Here is a 22,002-nt window from a genome sequence, read left to right as displayed (position 1 = left end):
TACGACAAAATGTTCATTTTATAAAAAATAAAAAATCAACCTCAACTGACCTTTCATATTCATACTGTACTTTCTGCATTACGTTTACTGTGTGGTATTGTAGCTCTGTGAGTGTTACCTCTCATTTTTCCACAATATAATTGTCAGATCTTTGGCAGCAGTTAGTTTGCCGCACGTCTCATCGACTTTTTTCATTCCAATGTGCTTTGTTATTGTTTTCTGTTCTGCTGGGCATGTCGCCAAATTATGTTAAGTTTTATTTCATCTATCAGTAAACAATCATGCTCATGGTCATTTATGATCATGCTTCATAACTTACCAATCAAAAAAGGTTATTTTAAGATTTTGACAGGTATTGCACATTAAAATTTTGCCTTGCTTGATTCACTTCATTCATGGTTACAACCAATCCTTCTATTTGTTCTAATTTGCATGTACAGTATGTCAGTCCTAATTTTTCCTTCACCCTGCATGCTAGCATTATGATCTGTGCTAATACTTTCCCCTAAATGCCCACCTTAAATGGAAATAATGAGGAATTGCATGGCCTTCTTCTGATTCTGTTTTCCTGGCTTCTTTCTGTCCTATAACATGCTTGCTTTGTAGCAAATGGAATCTCTGGCTGTAAGTTTAAGGAACGTGTATTTAGTAGTAGTTCAATGAGTGCATGTAGTAGTAGTTCAATGAGTGCATGATTCAACAAATGACTGTACCTGATCATGTAGTATACTGCCTAAGAAACAGAACCCAGCTTCAGAAAAACACATTTTGATGGGAAACCCTTTTCTTTCTTTCAGCAGCTGGAGCTCTGTCAAAGGCTGTACAAACTCCACTTTCAGCTGCTTCTCCTTTTTCAGTCCTACTGTAAGCTGATCGAACAGCTCCACACAATAAGCTCTATTCCCGAGGTAGGTGTAATATTTAATTGCATGACACCTGCCATCTAACCCAATCACCTGTGTACTGATTAATCCTCTTACACCTTTAGTTGACAAACATGTCCAGAGAGCTAATTGATTTGAAGAACAACTTGAGATTGGCAGCTGCCTCAGTGACAAATGGTGAGATGGCTACCTCTGGGAATTCCTGTGATCCTACCTTCGGCTCTTCTGAGGCCGCTGTCCAGGCCATCTTGGAATGTCTGAAAAACAATGAGCCTCTCGCAGCTGTCCGTTACATTCGTGAGTGCAGGTGAGAAAAGAATACATTGTTTTTCTGTACATGAGGAGTAAATGATGTCTCAAGATGTTATCATGTAGTCAGACAATTTTCAATTTATTTTTTCATTGCAGAACAATTTGGCCGAATGACATCTTTGGCAGCGTCTCTGACAATGAGGTTCATATCTTACTCAACATATACTTCAGACATCAAACTTTGGGTCAAACAGGAACTTTTGCTCTGGTAGGCTCAAAACAGGACCTGACTGAAATCTCTGTCAAGTTGATGGAACTAAACAGTGAGATACGAGACATGATTCGCCGAGCCCAGGGCTACAGAGCTATCACAACTTTCCTTCCAGACTCCAGGGTCTCAGGATCAACTCTTTGATGGCAGTCTGGTAACATGTGACAACTGTTCCTGCACTGTGCCCTGTCCCAGACTGAGCCACTGGTCCTGCTTGGGTTGCTGCTATCTTTCAGTGGTTAAAAAACACCCTCTTTCTCTCCTCGGAAACACCAAGACCCTTTCCTCTTCTTCCTAAGAGTACGTCAGAATGTCACTAAGACAGATCTTAAGATATGCATTGCTATTGTCCTTTGGGAAAATGAGAGACATTGCTGTTGTGGAAAAACTTATACTTTTATTGCACTAATAATAAATATTTTCATAAGATGATCACTTGCTACTGAGGTCAACAAATTTCAGATTTAGCAAATGACATACCAAAGCTAAGGGATTCTCTGTTAGTTGTGTTGTTTTAGTTTTCAAGGGAAAATGTGCAATCCTTCACTGGAGTACAAGAACCTTTACTGTATCAAGAGAGACTGTATTTGAATAACATAGCATTGGAAAACATAAATTTTGTTAGTATAGAAAAAGGGAGGCCTCATTACTTGGTGAAAGTTCTAGCTCTGTTTGTGTGTGGGTGTATTTGTGTGACTGTGTTGTGTGTGGGCATGTTGTGTGGGTGTGGTTGATAATGTGATACATACCTGACGACCATCCCAAATGGAAATAAAGATAGCCATGTATAGAATTGGTTGTCAATAAATTTTATCAATATGCTGCAAAACTACTGTAATACTGTATATCCTGGACATAATAATGCATCGGATATTTTACTGTAACTTGTGCAACTTTTAGTCATTAGATAAATTATTTGTATTATTTGCGAGAGAAAACCATGCCTTTATCAAACTAGATTTGTATAGAAAACAAATATTTTTATTTAAGCAGTTATACTTGCCAGGCTTGCAAATTCTTTACATAATAAAGTGTAATAGCAATGTTTGTGAACAAATAGAGATGGTATTTTAACTGAATAATGAATTGTACATAGTGCAATAAGGGTTGTACTAAGATTCATAAGATTGTATTTTTGAATTTACAATTTCAGTTGTATGAAAATGATGGCTAAAGATACATTTAAATATAAAATTTCCAAAAGAGCATTTAGAGTAACTTCTTGCCTTGTAAATACTACTGCCTTTATAATGTACTGTACTTAGGTGTTCTGTACACGTATGTAACAAAAATTAAAACCTGCATTTGCTATCAGTGGTTTAATTTTGCGATTTGTATGGCATCAGTTTTATTCACTCACATATACATTGTTAAAGTTCGGTAGTATTGTTCCCTGTATTGGACCTCCCCCTGAAGAAGTTGCACACCAAGTTTCCATATCCACTGAGAACAACACTGGCATGGGATAGAATGTGTTCAAGTTTTGCCAATCCATGCTGTTATATGAGCTAGGGAGGACATTATTTTATTTTTTTTGTCACATCATTTTTCAGTGTAATTTCCTGGACCGAATACCTTCACAACAATCAGAATCAGAATCCTGTATTAATCACCGATGAGAAAAATGCTTTTTGTTACAGTTGCTCTGCTGCAGAACATAAGTAAAAAGTAAAACCAAGAGTAGATAATTTAGAGTTAAGAAAAAAAGAGCAAAGAACATCAGAGATAAATCAGAGATTAATAGATTGAATAATATATAAATATACAGAGGGAGATATTCACATGGTGTATAACAAGCCATGGTCCCAAACGGGAACCATTTTGTGTCAGAGGACATAAAACACAGAACTAGTAAAATGAAACATGATTTTCAGATCAACATGTATGAAATGATATTATTGTTGTTGTTGTGTAGGCTCTCATTTATCCAGGTCACTATAACTGAAAAAGCCTCTTACATACTTTCAAGAATGTTGTCCTTATTCGATTGAAGACTTTTGACCCATTCGTTCGTGATAGCCGGCAGTGGTTTTCACATCCGTCCATTCATGTAAACAAGACTCTTATTTTGAAGTTAGAACGACTTCCGATACTCGACGCGCGAGGTTTGTGTTAGGAATCCTGTACCTAGCTAGGAGGTGGACTCGCAGATATCCTGTTTTACCATTTGTTTCTGTAGTTTGGTCATTAAGAGTTAGAGTTGTCGCGACATGCGTGTTAGCACTATTGTCTGCTACCATGGAAAGCTAAATGTACCTTTAGTGTCTGTTTTGTTTTTTATTGAATTAGAAACTCAACACGCAGTGTACATCGTAACCTGGATGTAAGTACATTTTGAACACTGGCAACAACCTTTAACGTTGAACAAGACTGGTTTTCAGACGCTGCCGTCGTTTAAAAAACACGTTTATTGTATTTTTATAGGCTAGTGAAAGCTAGCCTGCGTTAGCACTATACTAGCTAAATGACGTGTGGTCAGTGGTCTGAAATGTGTCGGTTCCCCTGGTGTAATGTATATTATAAAAACTTTTTTTGATTGAGACTTTGCATTCTTGGGAATGCCGCTTAAAACATTTAGGCACTGCACAAGTCATCTGGAATGGATTTACCCTCCAAAACCATGTACGACACCTACAAAGATGAGATCTGGAAAGGTAAGATAACGATCGGACTTAGTTGAACATTAAAAGATTTGCCATGGGTGCAACTCCTCAGCTTTATAATCGCAAAAGATAAATGTGTCCTATCACATAAAAGCAAAGCACTCTGCATTTTGGAGGTTGTGTGCTCAATTCTGAACCCTGATCAAATTTTGTTCCAATTCAGAGCTGGGACCACTAGACCCCGACTGGTTCGATGCACTGACCACTGAGACGTTCTCAAGTGAGGCCAATGTTTCTGATCAAGACGATCTGTGTGCTAACCAAGAGGGAGATTTTAAAACACCTTTAAACAAGACTGCAGTAGACAGCCAGCTGTTTTCTACCCCCAAAGTTTTCAGGCACATTGAAGTTGTGTCCCCAATCACTGCACAATCACACGGTAATGTTTGGTAAATTTTTGACTACTGATAGGTTCATGTACTAATGTCAATTAGAGAGTTATAGCACATGACATGGCTAACAAGTGTATAGATGTTTGTGTGTAGCCTTTTTAATTTGTTGTTATGAATTACATAACAAAAGGTTTCGTTTTGCTTTATGTAACACTTTAACATTGGTCTTTTTGTCCATCCTAGAAAAAGAAACACTGTCATGGAAGGCTACACAAAGTCAGTATTACCTTCAGATATCTAATGAAGGGTGAGTGCATCATCTGTGAGACTTTGCTGTCCTTTTTTTTTTCGATAATAATTTAGCTAATTTCTCAATTCATTGCCATCACTAGGAATACGTATTGAGTTGTTTTTTTTAAGGGATTTGTCATTCTATGGGATTGTTTCAGACAATATCATTCCCATTATTGGAGCGCTACAGGCATTTGAAATAGCTTTGAAATTGAGTGCAGGATAGATATAATTTTGAGACTGCAAAGAATTATACTTTCACAATCTAGATTATAACTTCACGAATAAAATCTAATTTTGCATAGTTATCCAATGTTTATAGAAAATTGGGAAGATACTCAATAGTTGTGTTCATTATTTCTGACCATTTGTGTCTGTTTTATTCCTTTTAGGATGCAATATGGTGGTATACAGAGTCAGGACAGTTTTGGTGAGGAGGAAATTTGTGTATTCCGTGTATAAATTGCATTTGTATAAAGATTTTAATGTTCTTGTGTTCATTTTTATGAATATTTCCCTCTGTACAGATCTACTTCATACCCTACAAAAATCCCCAGTAAGTATATTTGGTAAGAATATTGACATACTCATTTTTATTTTTCCAAATTTCACTATTTAATGTGGACTACTAATTTTTATTGAACAGACCAGCCATTCCAAGCATATATCTGAAAGTCTCGGTGCACAGGATCTCCGGGATATATCATGGACCAGTTCTCTGAATACCCCACCACCAATAGCATCCACCCTTCTTTTAAGTGAGTACATTACACAGTTTGCTCTTTCTAAACATCTATTTCATAAGTGTGACCTAATTTCTTTTAATGTGTCTACAAATCTGTAGCCAAACCTGATGAAAGTCCCAGTCCAGTGAGTCTGTCTGCTGACAAAAAGGTTGTTGTGAGTACTTTGTGAGGTGGCCTAAGTTGAAAATAGTCTTCTTAGTTCCTGTTTTGAAGTAATACAACTCAAAATATGAGATATTTGCACTTTTAGGCAGTCAGTTAGTCAATTCAAAAAAGTTTGTCAAATTTTTCTTATTGTAAATTTGATCTGATGTATTGTTAAATAAATGAATATGACAAATTTCACTGACCATGTACAAAGATACTTTAAATGTGTCAGTAACTGTAAGCACATGAAGCATCATCTGGTTTTAAATATAAAATATCTGCTGAGTTCTGTTAGTTAGCACTTCTGAAAAGTTTAAGCAGTGAATCCTAGTAATTATGTAGAAAAAGGTGCAAATACTATTTGCAATTTTAATATAATTAGCAACAGACATTAGCAGAAACTGCAAATCAAGAATTGCCCCTCAGCCTTTTCTAAAAATTGTGTATCTAGATCTTGTTTCCCGTTACCATGTTTTATAACAGTCATAGAATCATGTCATTTCAGTAAACAAGACAGAATTCCTGTTGTGTGTTTCTCAGGTTGTACAGCAGCTCTTTCCTACTCTTTCTAAGGCATCCAAAGTTGGAGAGGTGTCATCTGAAAACAATGACAGACCTACCACTCAGGAAGGTACTGATTTTCCTTTAATAATTTGCTGACATCCACAATGGTGCAGCAGATCTATCAATGAATTGCATGCCTATACATTATAACAGATATATGTATTTTGTAAAGATGTTCAGAGGGATAATGCAGATTGAAATACTGATTTCTGGTATGTAATCAACAGGTGTTTCTCCTGTGGTCGGTCAGAATCTGGAGTCTGTCAACTCCCCTTCAAGCGCTTTGAATCACACTGACAGCGTTTTGAAACAGAAGCCAGATGCTTCTGAAGATGGAGACATTTGCAGCACTGTTGCAAGTCTTCTTGATGGAGCTGAAGATGTTCTGTCTATATTTTTTGCCAACAGTAGTTCAGCACTAAGAAAAGTTAAAAGGGATAGATTTAAAAGAAAATGTGCAATTGCGACAAGAGAGCGTAGCTGCAGCTCTTTGAACATTACAGCAACAAACAGGGACTCATCTAGTGAGCAAAAAACAGATGATGAGGAACCTGACACACTTTCCTCACCCCCACCTGTGAAAACAGTAGATATTGGAACTACCCAGTGGTCTCCATTGAGTTTATCTGAAATTCCCCTTTGCACAGCAGATACTTTTTGTCATGATAATAGTGTTACTACACAAGCAGTAAAGAATAATTTAACCGCACAACTGCACAATGACTTTGGATCTGTACAGAAAGTCAGGCCAACTATGACACCAACACACTCTGGAATTACTAAGAAAAGGAGACAATTTGTTTACAAAGTTGAGACATCCAAGCGGCCAACTGGCGTAGGTATTGGGTCTAACAAGATGGAGTCAACTTCAGGGATCCCAGATTTTGGTAACACTTTTGTCATGGAAGTACAGTTAAAACACATATATACCATATAAAAGCAATCATTGAATTAATTATTTTCTTCATTTTGATTTATTTCAGTACAAGTGCTAAATGAGGATCAGTTGGTAAAAGCACCAGCTGAAACAGAGTGTACCATCCAGAACAAAGAGATGAAACAAAACAGAAATCAAACTGAAGAATGTGTTCCTCCTGTACAAGCAAAAGTCCTGAATTTGGACATGTCACAACTTTCCAGAGATTTCGCACAAGACTTCAGTCAAATGCCAGCCCCTGAGAAAGTTCCAAAGGAAACTCTCCGAAATGGCTTCTCTCCATCAGCTTGTCTCTCAGCCATGAAACGAGCAAATCAAAAAGCAAGACAAGAAACCATACGCTACAATTTAGAAGCTGCCAGCAGCAAAAGATCTGCTTCTACTACCGATCAAAACAACCTCTTCGATGAGAGTACAATGAGTGACAGTGGATTCCAATCTGCCGTTTCAGATACCACACACATGACTGTTTCATTCCATGATCATCCCATCTCAGATTATGAAGGCAAGAGTCAACACTGGACAAGTTCTAAATCTGAAATCCATAGGACTACTCCCATGACCTCGACAAATACAAAAAATGGAATCGAACATTTGAATGATATTTCACCAAAAGCTGATAGTGATGTGAAGCCACCCAGTGCAATCAGAGAAAACCAGCCACTGGGCCCCAAAAGAAACGGTGGCTTCTATAGGGAGAGCCCATCAATACAACTCCCTAGCAGGGCAAAAGTAACTGATGCCATATATAACATCCCACATGATAGTCATGTTCAATCCAGGCACCAAGAAAAAGTAACAGAGGCCTCTCCATCTGTCCAGGTGTCAGGTTTCCAAACCGCATCAAATAAGGGTATACATATTACCTCAGCCAACCTGGAAAGAGCAAAGTTTCTCTTTGAAGATGCCAAAGAGGAAACGACTGACTGTACTGACCCCCATGTTGTTTCTTCACATGGCACAAAAAATGGACTCTGCATAAGGCATGAATCGGTACAACTCAACTCAATCCAGCCAGTTTCTGCAAGTAACAGAGCTGTGGGAAACTGCTACCAGTTAACATCTTCACAAAAAGTCGATGTCACTGAGCTGTGCACAATATTGGAAGAAGCTGATAGCCAGTTTGAATTCACACAGCACAAAACTGTGAAGGAAAAACAGCACTGTCCGGATAATTCCACCTTTCCCCAAAAGGTTGATGCAGAACTCGACCCTGATCTTCTTATGGGTATAGATTTTGATGACAGTTTCAATTCAGATTCCGAAAAGCACTTGCCAGCAGTAGTGATGCACAGCAAAATGACAGATATTGAAACATCTAATGCTACAAGTAAATCATCAGAATTGTCATTGCCGAGTGCTACGAAAGCAGAAGATTTGTGTATTTTTGAAGGCAGTAGCAGTATTTTGTTCGTTCAAAATGAAATAGTTGACGGAGCTGTTCACATCGAATCAAGCAATCCTGAGAGCAAAAGTCCTTTGATGCTTGGGGTAGGATTCAAAACTGCAACAGGAAATGTTTTGACAGTTTCCAGAAAGTGTTTAAGCAAAGCAAGAGCTTTGTTTGCAGATTTAGGTGAGGATCTGTTGACAAGCAAACAATCCCCAGGCAAACAACATAGTGAAACTGATGCTAAAAAACAGAAATTGTGCTCTGTGGATAATGACACAGGTAGCTTTTGGTGGCACAAAGAGGATGCAGGAAAATTAATCTGCTCAGATGCACGGGTCAGAGACATTCGAGATGAAGACCCTAAAAGTTTTAACGACTGCAAAGGCAACACAACAATTTGTCGCCGTGGTTTGCTGATGGCTAGTGAAAGAAAAATTTCCATTTCAGCAAAAGCCAAGCAAGAGGTTGATGCTTTCTTCAAAGACTGTGAGCCTATGGGTAACGATGCTGTTATGTCTATCAGAGACAAAAATTCTTTAAATCCTCTGTCTGAAGCTGTCAGCCATAACAAAATCCTTCAAAAATCAGAAACTGGAGAGGAAATGATGAATGTTGACGTTTGTGAAGGAGCAGCCTCTGAGTTTGATACCGTGAATCCCAGGGCAGCAGTGTCCCATGCAGATGACAATAGAAATCTGTGTTTGACTTCAAAGTCTTTTTCATCCGTCTCATCCACATTATTGATGGATATAGATTCCACTGCTTTCAATGAATTGAGCAGTTCCAAATCCTGTAAAAACAGTGGGGAGAAAGCATTCATTTCTGCTGATGCAAGTGAAAAAACAGATGTTCTTTTGAAGGACATCCATACACTTGAGAACACAAATGATCAAATTGAACAACAAGGAGGTCTTATAAGAACAGTTCATCTCGCCAATCAGATCCAGGCCTCATCACCCAAAAACAGTGGCTTTCAAACAGCCAGTGGCAAAGGAGTTGCCATTTCATCTGCAGCTCTCAAGAAAGCAAAATCTTTGTTGAGTGACTTGAATGAAGATGAAGATAAAATCTGTTTAAAGCCACCAGTTTCCAAAATGCCACTTCCTGCTTTGCCACCTTGGAATCAAGGAGTTCTTGCAGGCTGTGAAGAGCAACCATTTTCCTCTGTTTTCCTCCAGGATAAAAAAGCTTTCTTCTGTGACAGCAGTTTCAGTGAAGAGATTGCGGATTTTTCTTACACAAGATACAGGGACAAGAAAGAAGAACATGCTGAAAATGGGGAAAGAATATTTTCTGGTTTCTCAACTGGACAGGGAACAAAAGTCCTTGTCTCAAGGAATAATCTTTCAAAAGCAAAAGACCTTTTAAAAGAATGTAATGATGGTTCTTTTTCTACACAAGCATTGCAAGAAGCAGATTCTTTCTTCAAGGACTCTGACATGATGGACAACAACAATGGCATATCAGTAAATCAGAGGGAAAGTTTGGCACTGGTGAATGACAAACATCTTTCAAAAAATGTTGATTGCCCCTCCATTTATGACCGTAAAGGATTCTGTACAGCCAGTGGGAAAGAAGTATTTGTGTCTAATGATGCTATTGTAAAAGCAAAGTCTCTATTAAATGAGAAAGACACAAACCAACAGCTGAAAATAAAGGTAGATGCTTCAACACCACAGACAGGTGGATTTCAGACTGCCAGTGGCAAAGGTGTTACTATTTCATCTGCAGCGTTAAAGAAAGTAAAAACTCTGTTAAGTGAATGTGAGGGAGCTGAGGTTAAAGTCAGTGCAAAGGAAGCGCCTGTCAAGATACCGGTTCCTAGTTTACCACAAAGGAGTCATGGATTTCTTGCAGCCAGTGGTAAACCAGTGGAATTTTCATCTGAGGCTCTGCAAAAAGCAAAAGCTCTATTCAGTGACATCAGTTCCAGTGCAGACATTGATCTGCACACACTGAACAGTGAACACAAAGATGGTTTCACAACTCATCTTGACACCCTTAAATCACATTCATCAAAAGTGAATGACATGAAAAGAATTTCACGTGCAAAGCTCACTACATTGAGTGACAAAGGCGTTACTAATGAAGAAAGTGCTCCTCAGGAAGTGGAATCTTTTTTGTCTTTACAAGGCCCTGACAATGACAAGGAAACTCAAAATTCAAGCACACATGGTTGTGTTCTTATCAAAGACAATACACCAACTGAAGCTATTAAGTATACAGAGAGAAAAAATAACCCATCGGTAACGTGTGAGATTGGCAACAGCCCTGGAGACAAGAAGTTAGGGGTGTTGGACTTCAAAATAAATGAGGTGAGCAGTATGGCCTCTAAGGACAACAGGACAGAAGAGTCGTTTCTATGCTTTCAGTCACTTAACCTTCGTGGCTGCAGTGAAACCCAGCAAAGGTTTCTTGCCCAGGAAGCTCTGGACTGCACTAAAGCTTTGCTGGAGGATGAAAATGACCAAAAACACTCAATGGCTGCAGAAAATATGCCCCTCCAAGATAATCCAGCTTTCGATGACAGCACCACAGAGGAACGGAAAGGAAAGGGAAAGAGACTAGCAACGAATGCTGATATGAGCAGTAAGTGTGTGTTGTTACTACATTTATGTAGTCTTAGTAGAAAAGATAGGTTTGTGTGTGTGTGTGTGTGTGTATGTATATATATATATATATATATATATATATGTATAATGTGTGTCTGTGTTTATACATAGATATACTGTACGTACTGAGCATTTTTAAAACTAATGGAATCTAAATTTCTTAAATACTGAGTCATACGTCCTTTAACTTTGACAAAGGCTTGACAATTTTAGTTTTATTGTACTATTCAACTTGAAATTGCTCCATTAAAAGTTGATAATTTTTTGACGATTAAATAAAAAAAACATGTTTATTGCTACCCTTAAGCTGTGACTCCATTACACATGAATGTTAAATTTAATTTTTTGTCTTATTTCCAGATCAGCCTCCCCTGAAAAGACGATTGCTGGAAGAATTTGATAAGACCGTTCATGACAGAAGAGGTTCCACACTCTGCCCAATGAACAGCAGTCCAAATGGTAGGTCACGAGGATGCATTAGCTGAACAATACCTTCTTTGTGTTTAAATTGATTTACTGTTTTTGTTTTTGTTTTGGTGAAGGTGTAATGAAAGACCGGAGAGTTTTCAAGTACAGTGACTCTCTTTGCCCAAACATCACAGGACTGGACAGGTCAGTTGTCTGTGAATCGTTGATTGTGTTTTCAGGCAGCAAGTTCAGTTAACCATTCGTTTGTCATGCTTTATGTCTTACAGGAGTCCAAAAAACTCTTTGGAAGCCTTATTGCAAACAACAGTAACACAACGCTCGACTACAGGGGATGGCGAAGCAGCACATTCCAAGATGTCCACATTTGTTCCTCCTTTCCTCAAGGATCCAAAGTCAGAAAGCCAGAAGACTAGAGTGTTCAAAGACAACATAAGAACACCCGCGTTTGTTCCTCCATTCAAAAACCAAAGAACTGTTGTCAAAAAGAGTTCTTGTAAACATGAGGAAGAAAAACTTAACCAGCTTGTTGTCAGTACCAACATGCATATGCCATCCACGCAAAAAGCACAAAGCCCTGCAGATCCAAGTTGTAGTAAAAGCAAAGACAAGTGTCAGGTGGTGGCTTTGACTGACACAGTAAACAATGTGATGGTTGATCAAAACCTTCCCGCTACCTGTGGATCAAAGGACTCTACTGTTGAGGGATCAGGTGTGATGACTGTATCTGAAGGCCAAGATTCAGGAACATTTTTGGATAAAGTCAGTATGAAAAATGGAAAATCTACTGCAAAACACGAAAATAATGGTTTCTGGTCTCCAGACATGTATAAAGATCTTTTTAACATTGAGCTGGCTAGAGATATGCAAGACATGAGGATCAGGAAAAAGAAGCGCCAGACTATTCGGCCTTTGCCAGGCAGTTTGTTTCTCAAAAAAACTTCTGGAGTGTCAAGAATATCATTGAAATCTGCAACAAATGGGCAGCCTCCTTCAAGAAGCACCCAAAAACAGGTAGGAGTCATAATTTATTGTATTTGATTTTTAATAAATGAGGTCATGTGAGATAAATAGATTTTCTTCTTTTTTCAGCTTTATAGCCACGGAGTTCATCAGCATGTGTATGACATCACCGGTAACACTGCAGAATCTTTTCGCTTTAGTCTACCTCAGTTTTTCAAACCAGAGGCATTTATGGAAGGAGGTGGTGTACAGCTTGCTGATGGAGGATGGCTGATTCCCAGTAACGATGGGACCGCAGGAAAAGAAGAGTTTTATAGGTATTGTTATGTTTTAATTGACTTAAAGTCAGAAATTATGTGACACAAAGTGCTCACTCCTATTTGTATCGCAGCAGGATGTTAAGTCAGGATGCTACTTGCTCTTCTGGTTACATTAGGAAGAACAATGCTGAGTCCAATTATAGACTTTGTTCATCTGAAGTGAAATTATGAATTGAGAAGGGAAAAAGGTGTAAAAACACGTATGTCTATCAGCAGTGAGTGTGTGGTAATTATCATGGACACAAACACTAAAAGAAAAATCCATTTGATGATGCATCAGAGATAGAGGAGATTCTGTTATCACAAGCATGTTTTATTCTAATGTTTGAGAAACAGGGCAGAATGTGTGTACAAATTCTGCTGTAGTGAGTATTATGAGCATTATATTGTCTACGCTTCCCACAGATCATTATGTGACACCCCAGGTGTGGATCCTAAACTGATAAGTGAAGAGTGGGTGTACAATCACTACAGATGGATCGTGTGGAAGCAGGCTTCCATGGAGAAATCCTTTCCAGAAATGATGGGTAGCCTGTGTCTCAACCCGGAGCAGGTTCTCCTACAGCTGAAGTATAGGTTAGATATTCTCACAGCTTGATGCAAAATTTGTGTATCTACCTGCATCACATGCTTGAAGTCATTACACTATATCAGTGTTTTGTCCAAATAAGCAAAAAATGTTTATACTGTTTAAGATCTTTATGTGAAGGACATTTATTTGATCTTGTTTGAATAAGCTATAGGTTTGTTGTGTATTTCAAGAGTTACATTATTTGAGTTTTTCTGTTAAGTCTACCCTTATTTAATATTTGATAGATATGATAGAGAAGTGGACCACAGCCAAAGACCAGCTCTGAGAAAGATCATGGAAAGGGACGACACAGCAGCCAAAACCCTGGTCCTCTGTGTTAGCGGGGTCGTCTCCTGGGGTCATTCGCCAAAGAAGCATAGTTTCAATGACATCAAGACTCCCCGTTCTGATGCCGAGGTTCAAAGTACATCTGCGATTGTTTGGCTGACAGATGGATGGTACGCCATTAAAGCCCAGCTGGATGAACCTTTGACTGCAATGCTTCACAAAGGTCGACTGGCTGTTGGTGGAAAGTTGATCATCCACGGAGCTCAGCTGGTTGGGCCACTGGATGCTTGCTCCCCTCTGGAAGCACCGGAGTCGCTCATGTTAAAGGTGCTGTTACAAGGAAGCCAGGGCTTATTAGCTGTTCAAAAGGCTGCCATATAATGTGTTTTCTCATTGATTATTTGTGTTCAGATTTGTGCCAACAGCAGCAGACCCACATGTTGGGACTGTAAAATGGGATTTTACAGGAATCCACGGCCATTCCTGCTTCCAGTTTCTTCTTTGTACAGCAATGGAGGTCCAGTAGGATGCGTGGACATTATAATTCTCAGAAGCTACCCAATACAGGTGCTAATCATCAGACATTTATACATGTTAACCTTTTCTATAAGAAGCCGTAGTCAATATTTGATTAACTTCTACATTTTCCAGTGGATGGAGAGGAAGTTGGATGGAGGCGTTGTGTTCCGTTCTGTACGTGCAGAAGAGAAGGAAGCAAGACAGTTCAGTAGCCACAAACAAAGAGCACTGGAGGTCTTGTTTGCCAAAGTTCAAGCTGAGTTTGAAGAGGAGCAAGGTAGGAAGTCATGACCGAAGAGTTTGCAGTGAAAGTCGAAATGGATTATCCTTCAACACATTCTCGTATTCAGGTAAGAGCAAACCTCATCAAAGTATACGAAGAATCAGTCCTCAGGATTTTGCAAATCTCCACGGGGGGGAGGAACTCCATGAGGCAGTGGAGGATGACCCAGCTTACCTTGAGGTGAAATCTCACTTCCAAAATGGTTGACCATGTTTCGTTTTTGAATGGAGTTGTAATTGCCCAGTTTACCACATGTCCTAAGGCTCATTTAAGTGAACAGCAGATGGAGAGTCTACATACCTACAGGCATTCTCTGATGGAGAAGAGGCAGGCTGAGCTACAGGATCGTTACCGACGAGCATTACAAAGTGTTGAAGACGGTGAAGGTAGCTTTCCCAGACGAGATGTTACACCTGTTTGGAGACTCAGCATCACTGATTCCGTGGGCCAACCCAACAGTGGTGTGTCTATATTTTTATTAATTTTTCATATACTCCGCTTTGAAACCCCTCCTGCTTTGGATTCACATACCAATGTAAAACTTGCTGATTTCCTCTTTAGTTTACCAGTTGAATATTTGGCGACCTCATTCAGATCTTCAGTCTTTACTGAAGGAAGGTCATCGATTTAAAGCCTATAACCTCTCCACATCCGATGTGAAGAAACATGGTGGGTCTGTTCAGCTAACTGGGACAAAGAAAACACAGTTTCAGGAGTTGCAGGTGATAAACCATTTTGGGCTTTACCTGGTGTAGATATGAAATGTTAGAGAATTGGAAGGTGGATATAATGAATCATACTTATGACTCTGTCATTCAGGCTTCTCAGGAATGGTTATCGGGGCGTTTTCAACCCAGGGTCTCAACCCATTTTAAAGATCTTCAAAACACAGAATTCCAGCCACTGTGTGGTGAAGTTGATCTCACAGGATGCATCATCAGTGTTGTAGATCAACAAGGTAGGTGTTTCTTTTTTTTCTTATATGTTTGTGCCAGAAATAGGTTGTTTTACTAAGTGATTGTTTGTGTTCACCACAGGTTTCTCTCCAGCGTTTTATTTGGCAGATGGGAATCTGAACTTTGTTAAAGTGCGATGTTTCTCCAGCTTGGCTCAGTCTGGCTTAGAAGATGTTGTGAAGCCAGGTGTCTTCTTAGCTCTCAGCAACCTGCAGCTGAGAGGTCAGTCCACCTCTCCCCCTCCTGTTGTGTACGCTGGAGATCTGACTGTCTTCTCTTCAAACCCAAAGGAACTCCATCTACAAGAATCCCTCAACCAACTCAAAAGTCTTTTCCAGGTAAAACTCAGAGTTTACCAGAATAATTCAGATATTTTTTAAAATTTGATGAAAAGGTAATAACTGTGATCAGTTCACAGTTATAAGTATTTTATACTTCATTAGTGTCACTTAAAGCTACTTTGAATAACATGTGGTGGGGGTTTCGTTTTTCTTAAGGACAGGAGACAGTGTATTAAACACAAGATATTTATTTGTCAATTCAAATCATGTATAGGTTGAGTAGCAGTACAATAATATCATTCACAGGTTCAGTATGAGTCCAATAATATCATCGATGATATTGACAAACAGACAGGTTCAGCAAACAGACAAGTTCAACAAATACTTACCTAAGCATGATGAGAGCTCTGGAGACGATGAAAAAGTCCTCCGGTGTGTTGTTGCAGAATATTCTGGGTACAGGAAAAAACTTCCAAGTACCAACTAGGAAATGGATCACATATCTTTTTATACTCTAAAGGCGTGACTAGGGGGAGGTATTAACCTCGGCTCATCTGCTTTCAACCAGTTCTTTACGGGCTTTCAGTTGGTACGTCATGACCTCCTGACGTTACCAAAAATATCAAGTCGACAGTTTCACAAAACTATTTGATGACAACATAATTAGTCACGTGAACCCTGTGAGGATCTGCTGCAGACATTCTTTGGATGACCCTGTGCAAAAACATACATTCTAATTTCAAGTACAGTGTATGAAATGATCTGGCTAGCTGCTTCTGTCAGTGTCTAACTTCTTCCAAGGATACCAACAGTCATGCAAGCATTTCCAAATATGGTCTAACAGTAATTATTTTCATGCAGCGTCTTCATGACCTCGAGACATCCTGGGGCCACCTTCACAAGCGCTGAATAATTTGACACACACAACAATCCAGATTTTTGGTTCTATGAAATGATATTATTTTATTATATTATTGTATAATTTTATTGTATTAAAAACTTTCCACCACAAACACTTGCATAACTGTGTACACAGGCAGACAAACAAGACAGTGCAATTGTTTGGTGTTTGCGTTGAAGTCTGTAACTGTTGAATTATCTCTTCTGGGCAGTTCATTGAGCTAACGTTTTCCTTTTTTGTGCCCTTGGTTTTGATACAATAAAACACGGAATGTTTATTAACAAGTAACAAGTCATGTTACCTATATTTATATATTTGTCTTTCCAGGGTCAAGAGAATTTATTTGTAACTGCTGAGACAAAACTTTCACATTTGATCAAGTCTGGTGGCCAGAGCACCATCTCCTCCCCGGCTCTGCAAACACAAATGGCTGCTTTAAGGCAAGACACAAAGGCGAGTATACATTTATGCAGTTGCAGTAGCTGAGAATGTTTGATATACAGTATTTGATCTGATGATAACTTCCTATTGTTTCGAAATCAAAAATGTGTTCTTCAATACAGGTGACATCTCGTCAGTCAGTCCGCAGTCTTAAATCCTTCACACCTGTTGGCAGGAATCCTCCTGCTACTAACAGTTCTACAGAGAAAGACCCGATCGTCCTGAAGAGGCGGAGAGCTCTGGACTATCTGTCTTGTGTCCCGTCTCCTCCTCCTCTCCCACTGCTCAGCTCAGCGGCGTCTCCATGTGTAAAAAAGACGTTCATCCCTCCGCGCAGATCTGGCACACCTAGCACTTTAAAAACTGCACAAACCCCGACTCGCAAACCTGTCAGTACACCATTGGAGGAGGAATGGGTGAATGATGAAGAACTGGCTCTAATCGACACTCAGGCATTGATTACTTAGACACACAACACTGAAAGTGACAAGCACTCTACAACTCGATTAGTGAATGTTAAGGCCAAATGCTGCATATGGCGTGGCATGTACAGTGTTCTATGGTTGTTTTTAAAGTCACTAGACTCATTAAAGTGATTGAATCTGTTCCTTCTGTTTGTTTTTTGCTTTTTTACATTTTAACAGTGGTTTGTTCTCTGCTTAGTGAAACAAAAATATGTTTTAAATTTGAACTCTTACAAAGTTGTACAGCAAATGTACCTAAATGTATAAGTAAATTTAGTGTTCAGTAAAATCTGATTCTGAGCTGATGTACAGGTACTAAAATTTACTGTAAATTATCTTACATGAGAAGATTAACTTTAAATGGAAAATTAAATGTCAATGATGTGTTTTAAAATGGTACCATATCCATTCTTAAAGAGTTTAGAGACAAAGCCAGTAGTTTTTAGTCAAAAAAGATATCTCCATTATAAAATTCATTGTGCATCACTATTCCCTGCCAAAAATCGGTCATTTTTACCAACCTATGGTTAATCTTTAGTGTAAAAATATTTTTAGAGGAAATAGTGACTGCTTTAATCCAATTATGTTACAGAAAATGGATGTTTAGTTCCTTTTTAAACTATTCCAACCCTGTAAGTACAAAAATGAGGGGAATATACAAGAAAAGACCAAAATACAGATTTTTTTTAGAGCAACATGTTAATGCCGTTGAGTGAAGGCTGACAGCACAGTGGTTGCAGTTTGAGTTACGTCCCAAGACAAGTCACACATGACATGCGCTACACGTATTCGATCAGGTGGTGGCGCTGGCGCGCTCACCGCCGTCCCCGGAAATTAACAAAGAGAAGAAGAAGAAAAAAGACCTCAACGACAACGTCATTTCCGTAAATACAGATTGCGTGTTTGTGGAGTTGAGTCCCGGGGTGTTTTTGTTATGCCTTTTTGTTTTTCCCATCCCCTAAATATTTACGGTGAGATTAAATGAAAGAGGATATCAACTCTACGCTGGCAGTAAATAATTTGTTGTTATATATAGAGGTTGTTGTCACTGTATTCTTTATGTAGCTAAGCCATTAGCCTCAACCTTACCTCTGTTAGTTTGTGAATGCGGTTAGTCTCAGGACATACCTCATGCTTTACGTACTCTTAATATTTGAGGCAAACCCTGTATTAATTAAAAATAGCTTACACCTAGTCGTTGTTTATAATATTATGCTTTTGTACTGTATTAACTGTTTAATCTGTTTTCATGCAGATGTCTGATACTAAATCACACCCTCGTGACACAGAAACATCCTCTGTGAATTTGCGTGAAGTAACAGAAGATCGTACAGATGATTCTGTTGTCAAATCCTCCACGTGTATTAGCAATGACTCCAGCTGCCTAGACATCGGTGATAGGCAACGGGTGTTAAAGGAGGTAGGACTCACCAGCACCATCTTCATCGGTCCAGTATTTCCTCCCAACGCAACGACAGTCAAATCTGACCTTGAAGACAAACTGTCTGAGTTTTACGAAGAGCTTGAGAAGATCGATCCATCAGATTGTGCTAATGAAAATCGAGAGAAACAAGATAAAGGTGTTAATCAACCACCCAAACCTCCCAAAATATCTACCAACAAAGGTGTTATTAATGTTAGCACGGAGGACATTGTTAAATCTGCAAAGACAGACAGCTACCAGAAAACCAGGGGTCAGAAACAGCCAACCCGGCCACACTGGTATCACAACGAGCCATACTACCCCAGAGGACCAAGGCCACAATTACCAAGGAGACCACCAAACCCATCATTCAATAGACCACCATTCCATCGTCCACTACCTTCAGCTGCATTCTCAAATCCACATAACCCACCATCACATGCAAACCATAACTGGAGCAGTTCAGACCTGATGCACCAAGAGGAGTTTCATTTTTCATCTGTTTCTCACTTTCCACCTCCAGAAGTGTGCGAGCATCCTTCTCAGGGCTTTTATGAAAATTCTCCATACTATTTTGATAGGGATCAATGGGCTTGCAGCTCTGATGCATTCTCAGATGATGTAGATGTTGGATGGCCAAGTGATGGAAAAGTGGAACAAGTAGAGCAAGTGAAACAACAAGAACAGTGGAACAAAAATTATGACATGCACCAGAGGTATGATTCCAACTATGAACAGTGGGATGATTACCACAGACCGACTCATGATAACAATGAAGCATATGATTCTTCATTTGTGCTTATCTTGATGAGGGGATTACCAGGATCAGGGAAATCCACACTTGCCAGGTACATAATTATGTAATCTTGACTTAGTACATTATCAGTCAGACAAATTTCCAAACCAGTTTTTGTTGAGGATTTGCGTTTCTTCCAGAGAACTGCTCTCCACTGGTCCCAGTGGACTAATACTGAGCACAGATGACTACTTTGCCTACAGAGATGGTTACTGCTATGATGTAAAGCTTCTTGAAGCAGCCCATGACTGGAACCAGAGAAGGGGTATTGCCTCTAATGCTCACATATGCAAGTTCCTATGATTGTTTCTTTGTCAAGGCAAAATATTTATTTCATTGTGAAATAAATATGTTGTGTTGTACTGCCTGAGTTGTATTGTCTGTGTTACTGAATCATTTTTATGATTAAGAATCACAAAAATGTATGAAAATCAAAGCCATCTCTGCCAACAATTCGGTGCATTTATAGCCCAAGTCAACATTTTTCTTACATTTTTTTTGTGTTTGAACTTTCAGCAAAAGCTGCAATGGAGGACGGCCGATCTCCCATTATTATTGATAATACAAATATCCAAGCTTGGGAAATGAAGCCATATGTCATAATGGTAGGTATATGCATTTGACACAGATGTTAAGCTATACCTTCATCGATGTAATAGAAAATTCAAACTTTATATAACAGGCCTTGGAGAGAGGATACCAAGTGGACTTCTGTGAACCTGAAACAAGTTGGAAGTTTGATCCTTATGAGCTAGAGAAGTATGATTTCTTAATTATTACATATCCTTTTTTAACAAGTTATTAAATGTTTTTATGAACATTAATGCAGCCTGTGACTTTTTTTTCTTGATTGAAAATTTATCAATTTAATTTATTACATTAAAATTATTAAAATAAGTTAACAGTTGAGCATTTAAATGATCAGAGAAAATGATCACTGCATTATTTTCCTTTCAGGAGGAACAAGCACGGTGTTCCCCATATGAAGATCACTCAGATGTTGGATCGTTACTCTTCTCCCATATCTGTAGACATTGTCATGAATTCTCAGGAGCCTTGTCATTTGAGCCAGAGGCACCAACCACAGCAGCAACAGCAGATGAAGAGTCATTTCCATTAGTTTACTTATTTTTTCTTCACAGAAACTTCATAAGGACACCTTTGTAATGATGTAAATATTGTTGGTTACTGTTTCTACACAATTTCTAGTTCTTTATTTTATATACTGGGAGTTTGTGTAATGAAAGAAGAAATATACTGTAAGTAATTTTCAAGAGTAAATTTATTCATTTATTTCATCTTTATTAGGAAGATAAATCTGCCTTAGTTTTTACATTTTTTCGTGACTTAACTGATGATTAAGTCATCTGTATTAGCAGTTATCAGCAACACAATATTCAAGTACATGGAAAGCACAAAAGCTATCCTAATCATTTTCTTTTCTAAATAGATGGTCAGTTCTGTTTTTTTAAACGTCTGGGTGCCTGAAGTTAGCAGAGCAACTTCATCGACGTTCCTTAACCATAAACCTTAAGGTCAAGATTAGTAAGTTTATGTCCTACGATTTGCCAATAAATTTTTTCTTTAAGTCAAATTTTGCTCCTGCTGGTCCAAAAAGTAAACCAAAAGATCATGATTCAATCGCCCACAAAGTGCCCAAAATGTTTCACGGCCACATTTTTTACATTGGTTGAAATAATTCACATTATTTCTGTGTTCCAATGAAAAGAAACTAATTTATTGTCTCGTCTGAAATTATTTTCCTTCACTGCATAGATTGCATTCATGCTCAATCTTCCAAGCAGAAAAAAATGACGTCAGATAGATTCTGAATTCTTCTCATTTTTCTCATTAGTTCATGACAATAGGCTGTCTGAACCCTGGTTAAGCATTTATTTTCTCTGATTGTCCCTCCTGTGAAAATGTATTTCAAGGGTTTTCAGTCACTAATTATTTTAAATTAGCCTAAATTATGCTTCAACGGTTAAGTGGACTTTTTTTAAAAGTGGTGGAATGCACCTTCAAATAGAGTACTGTAACTTTGGGTGATCATGAGGCACTCATGGCTGATGCTTGATAAAAGTATCAAGATATTAATTCAATACATTTTACACATTGAGAAATGAATTTAAAATATACTGTAATGACTCTCTTGATGCCTCTGGGAGAAATGAAATAATTACATTAATAGAAATGCATAATTATCAGTTTTCTGGCAGCATATCTCCTGTATTTCTCATTGATATTGCTTTTTTATGCATATATTCCTTCTGATTCT

General features: G+C 38.5%; 3 protein-coding genes across 6 annotated transcripts in view; all 3 read left to right on the top strand.

Moving 5' to 3' along the window:
• The window catches only part of frya (furry homolog a (Drosophila)), a 44,674-nt gene extending 41,953 nt beyond the window's left edge, over window positions 1-2,721 (top strand). For all 3 annotated transcript variants that reach the window (XM_068316605.1, XM_068316606.1, XM_068316604.1), the window contains exons 59-62: window positions 607-624; window positions 798-908; window positions 989-1,191; window positions 1,293-2,721. In XM_068316605.1, coding sequence (XP_068172706.1) covers window positions 607-624; window positions 798-908; window positions 989-1,191; window positions 1,293-1,551 — 591 coding nt within the window. In that variant the 3' untranslated portion in view covers window positions 1,552-2,721. The remainder of the gene's footprint in view (window positions 1-606; window positions 625-797; window positions 909-988; window positions 1,192-1,292) is intronic.
• A 939-nt stretch (window positions 2,722-3,660) lies between these two features.
• brca2 (BRCA2 DNA repair associated) lies at window positions 3,661-17,641 on the top strand. Its single transcript, XM_068318013.1, has 26 exons — window positions 3,661-3,730; window positions 3,986-4,061; window positions 4,234-4,449; window positions 4,646-4,709; window positions 5,086-5,123; window positions 5,221-5,249; window positions 5,340-5,451; window positions 5,538-5,587; window positions 6,127-6,217; window positions 6,378-7,037; window positions 7,134-11,069; window positions 11,453-11,551; window positions 11,635-11,704; window positions 11,788-12,532; window positions 12,611-12,798; window positions 13,207-13,377; window positions 13,618-13,987; window positions 14,072-14,227; window positions 14,312-14,456; window positions 14,530-14,642; window positions 14,725-14,923; window positions 15,024-15,184; window positions 15,282-15,420; window positions 15,500-15,756; window positions 16,928-17,053; window positions 17,164-17,641. Exons 2-26 carry the CDS (start codon window positions 4,007-4,009, stop codon window positions 17,506-17,508), a joined length of 8,535 nt encoding a protein of 2,844 aa, XP_068174114.1. The 5' UTR covers window positions 3,661-3,730; window positions 3,986-4,006; the 3' UTR covers window positions 17,509-17,641.
• Window positions 17,642-18,379: 738 nt separating this feature from the next.
• n4bp2l2 (NEDD4 binding protein 2-like 2) lies at window positions 18,380-21,631 on the top strand. 2 transcript variants are annotated; one of them, XM_068317542.1, is made up of 6 exons: window positions 18,380-18,476; window positions 18,761-19,776; window positions 19,865-19,989; window positions 20,241-20,329; window positions 20,407-20,483; window positions 20,682-21,631. In XM_068317542.1, exons 2-6 carry the CDS (start codon window positions 18,761-18,763, stop codon window positions 20,842-20,844), a joined length of 1,470 nt encoding a protein of 489 aa, XP_068173643.1. In that variant the 5' UTR covers window positions 18,380-18,476; the 3' UTR covers window positions 20,845-21,631. The 2 variants fall into 2 exon arrangements, with proteins under 2 accessions (XP_068173643.1, XP_068173642.1); XM_068317541.1 differs by having other exon boundaries at window positions 19,865-20,013.
• Window positions 21,632-22,002: the final 371 nt, after the last annotated feature.

The sequence above is a fragment of the Antennarius striatus genome, chromosome 6 (assembly GCF_040054535.1).
Source record: "Antennarius striatus isolate MH-2024 chromosome 6, ASM4005453v1, whole genome shotgun sequence".
NCBI lineage: Eukaryota > Metazoa > Chordata > Actinopteri > Lophiiformes > Antennariidae > Antennarius > Antennarius striatus.
Note: the sequence above shows the minus strand (reverse complement) of the source record. Positions and strands in the feature narration are given on the sequence as shown.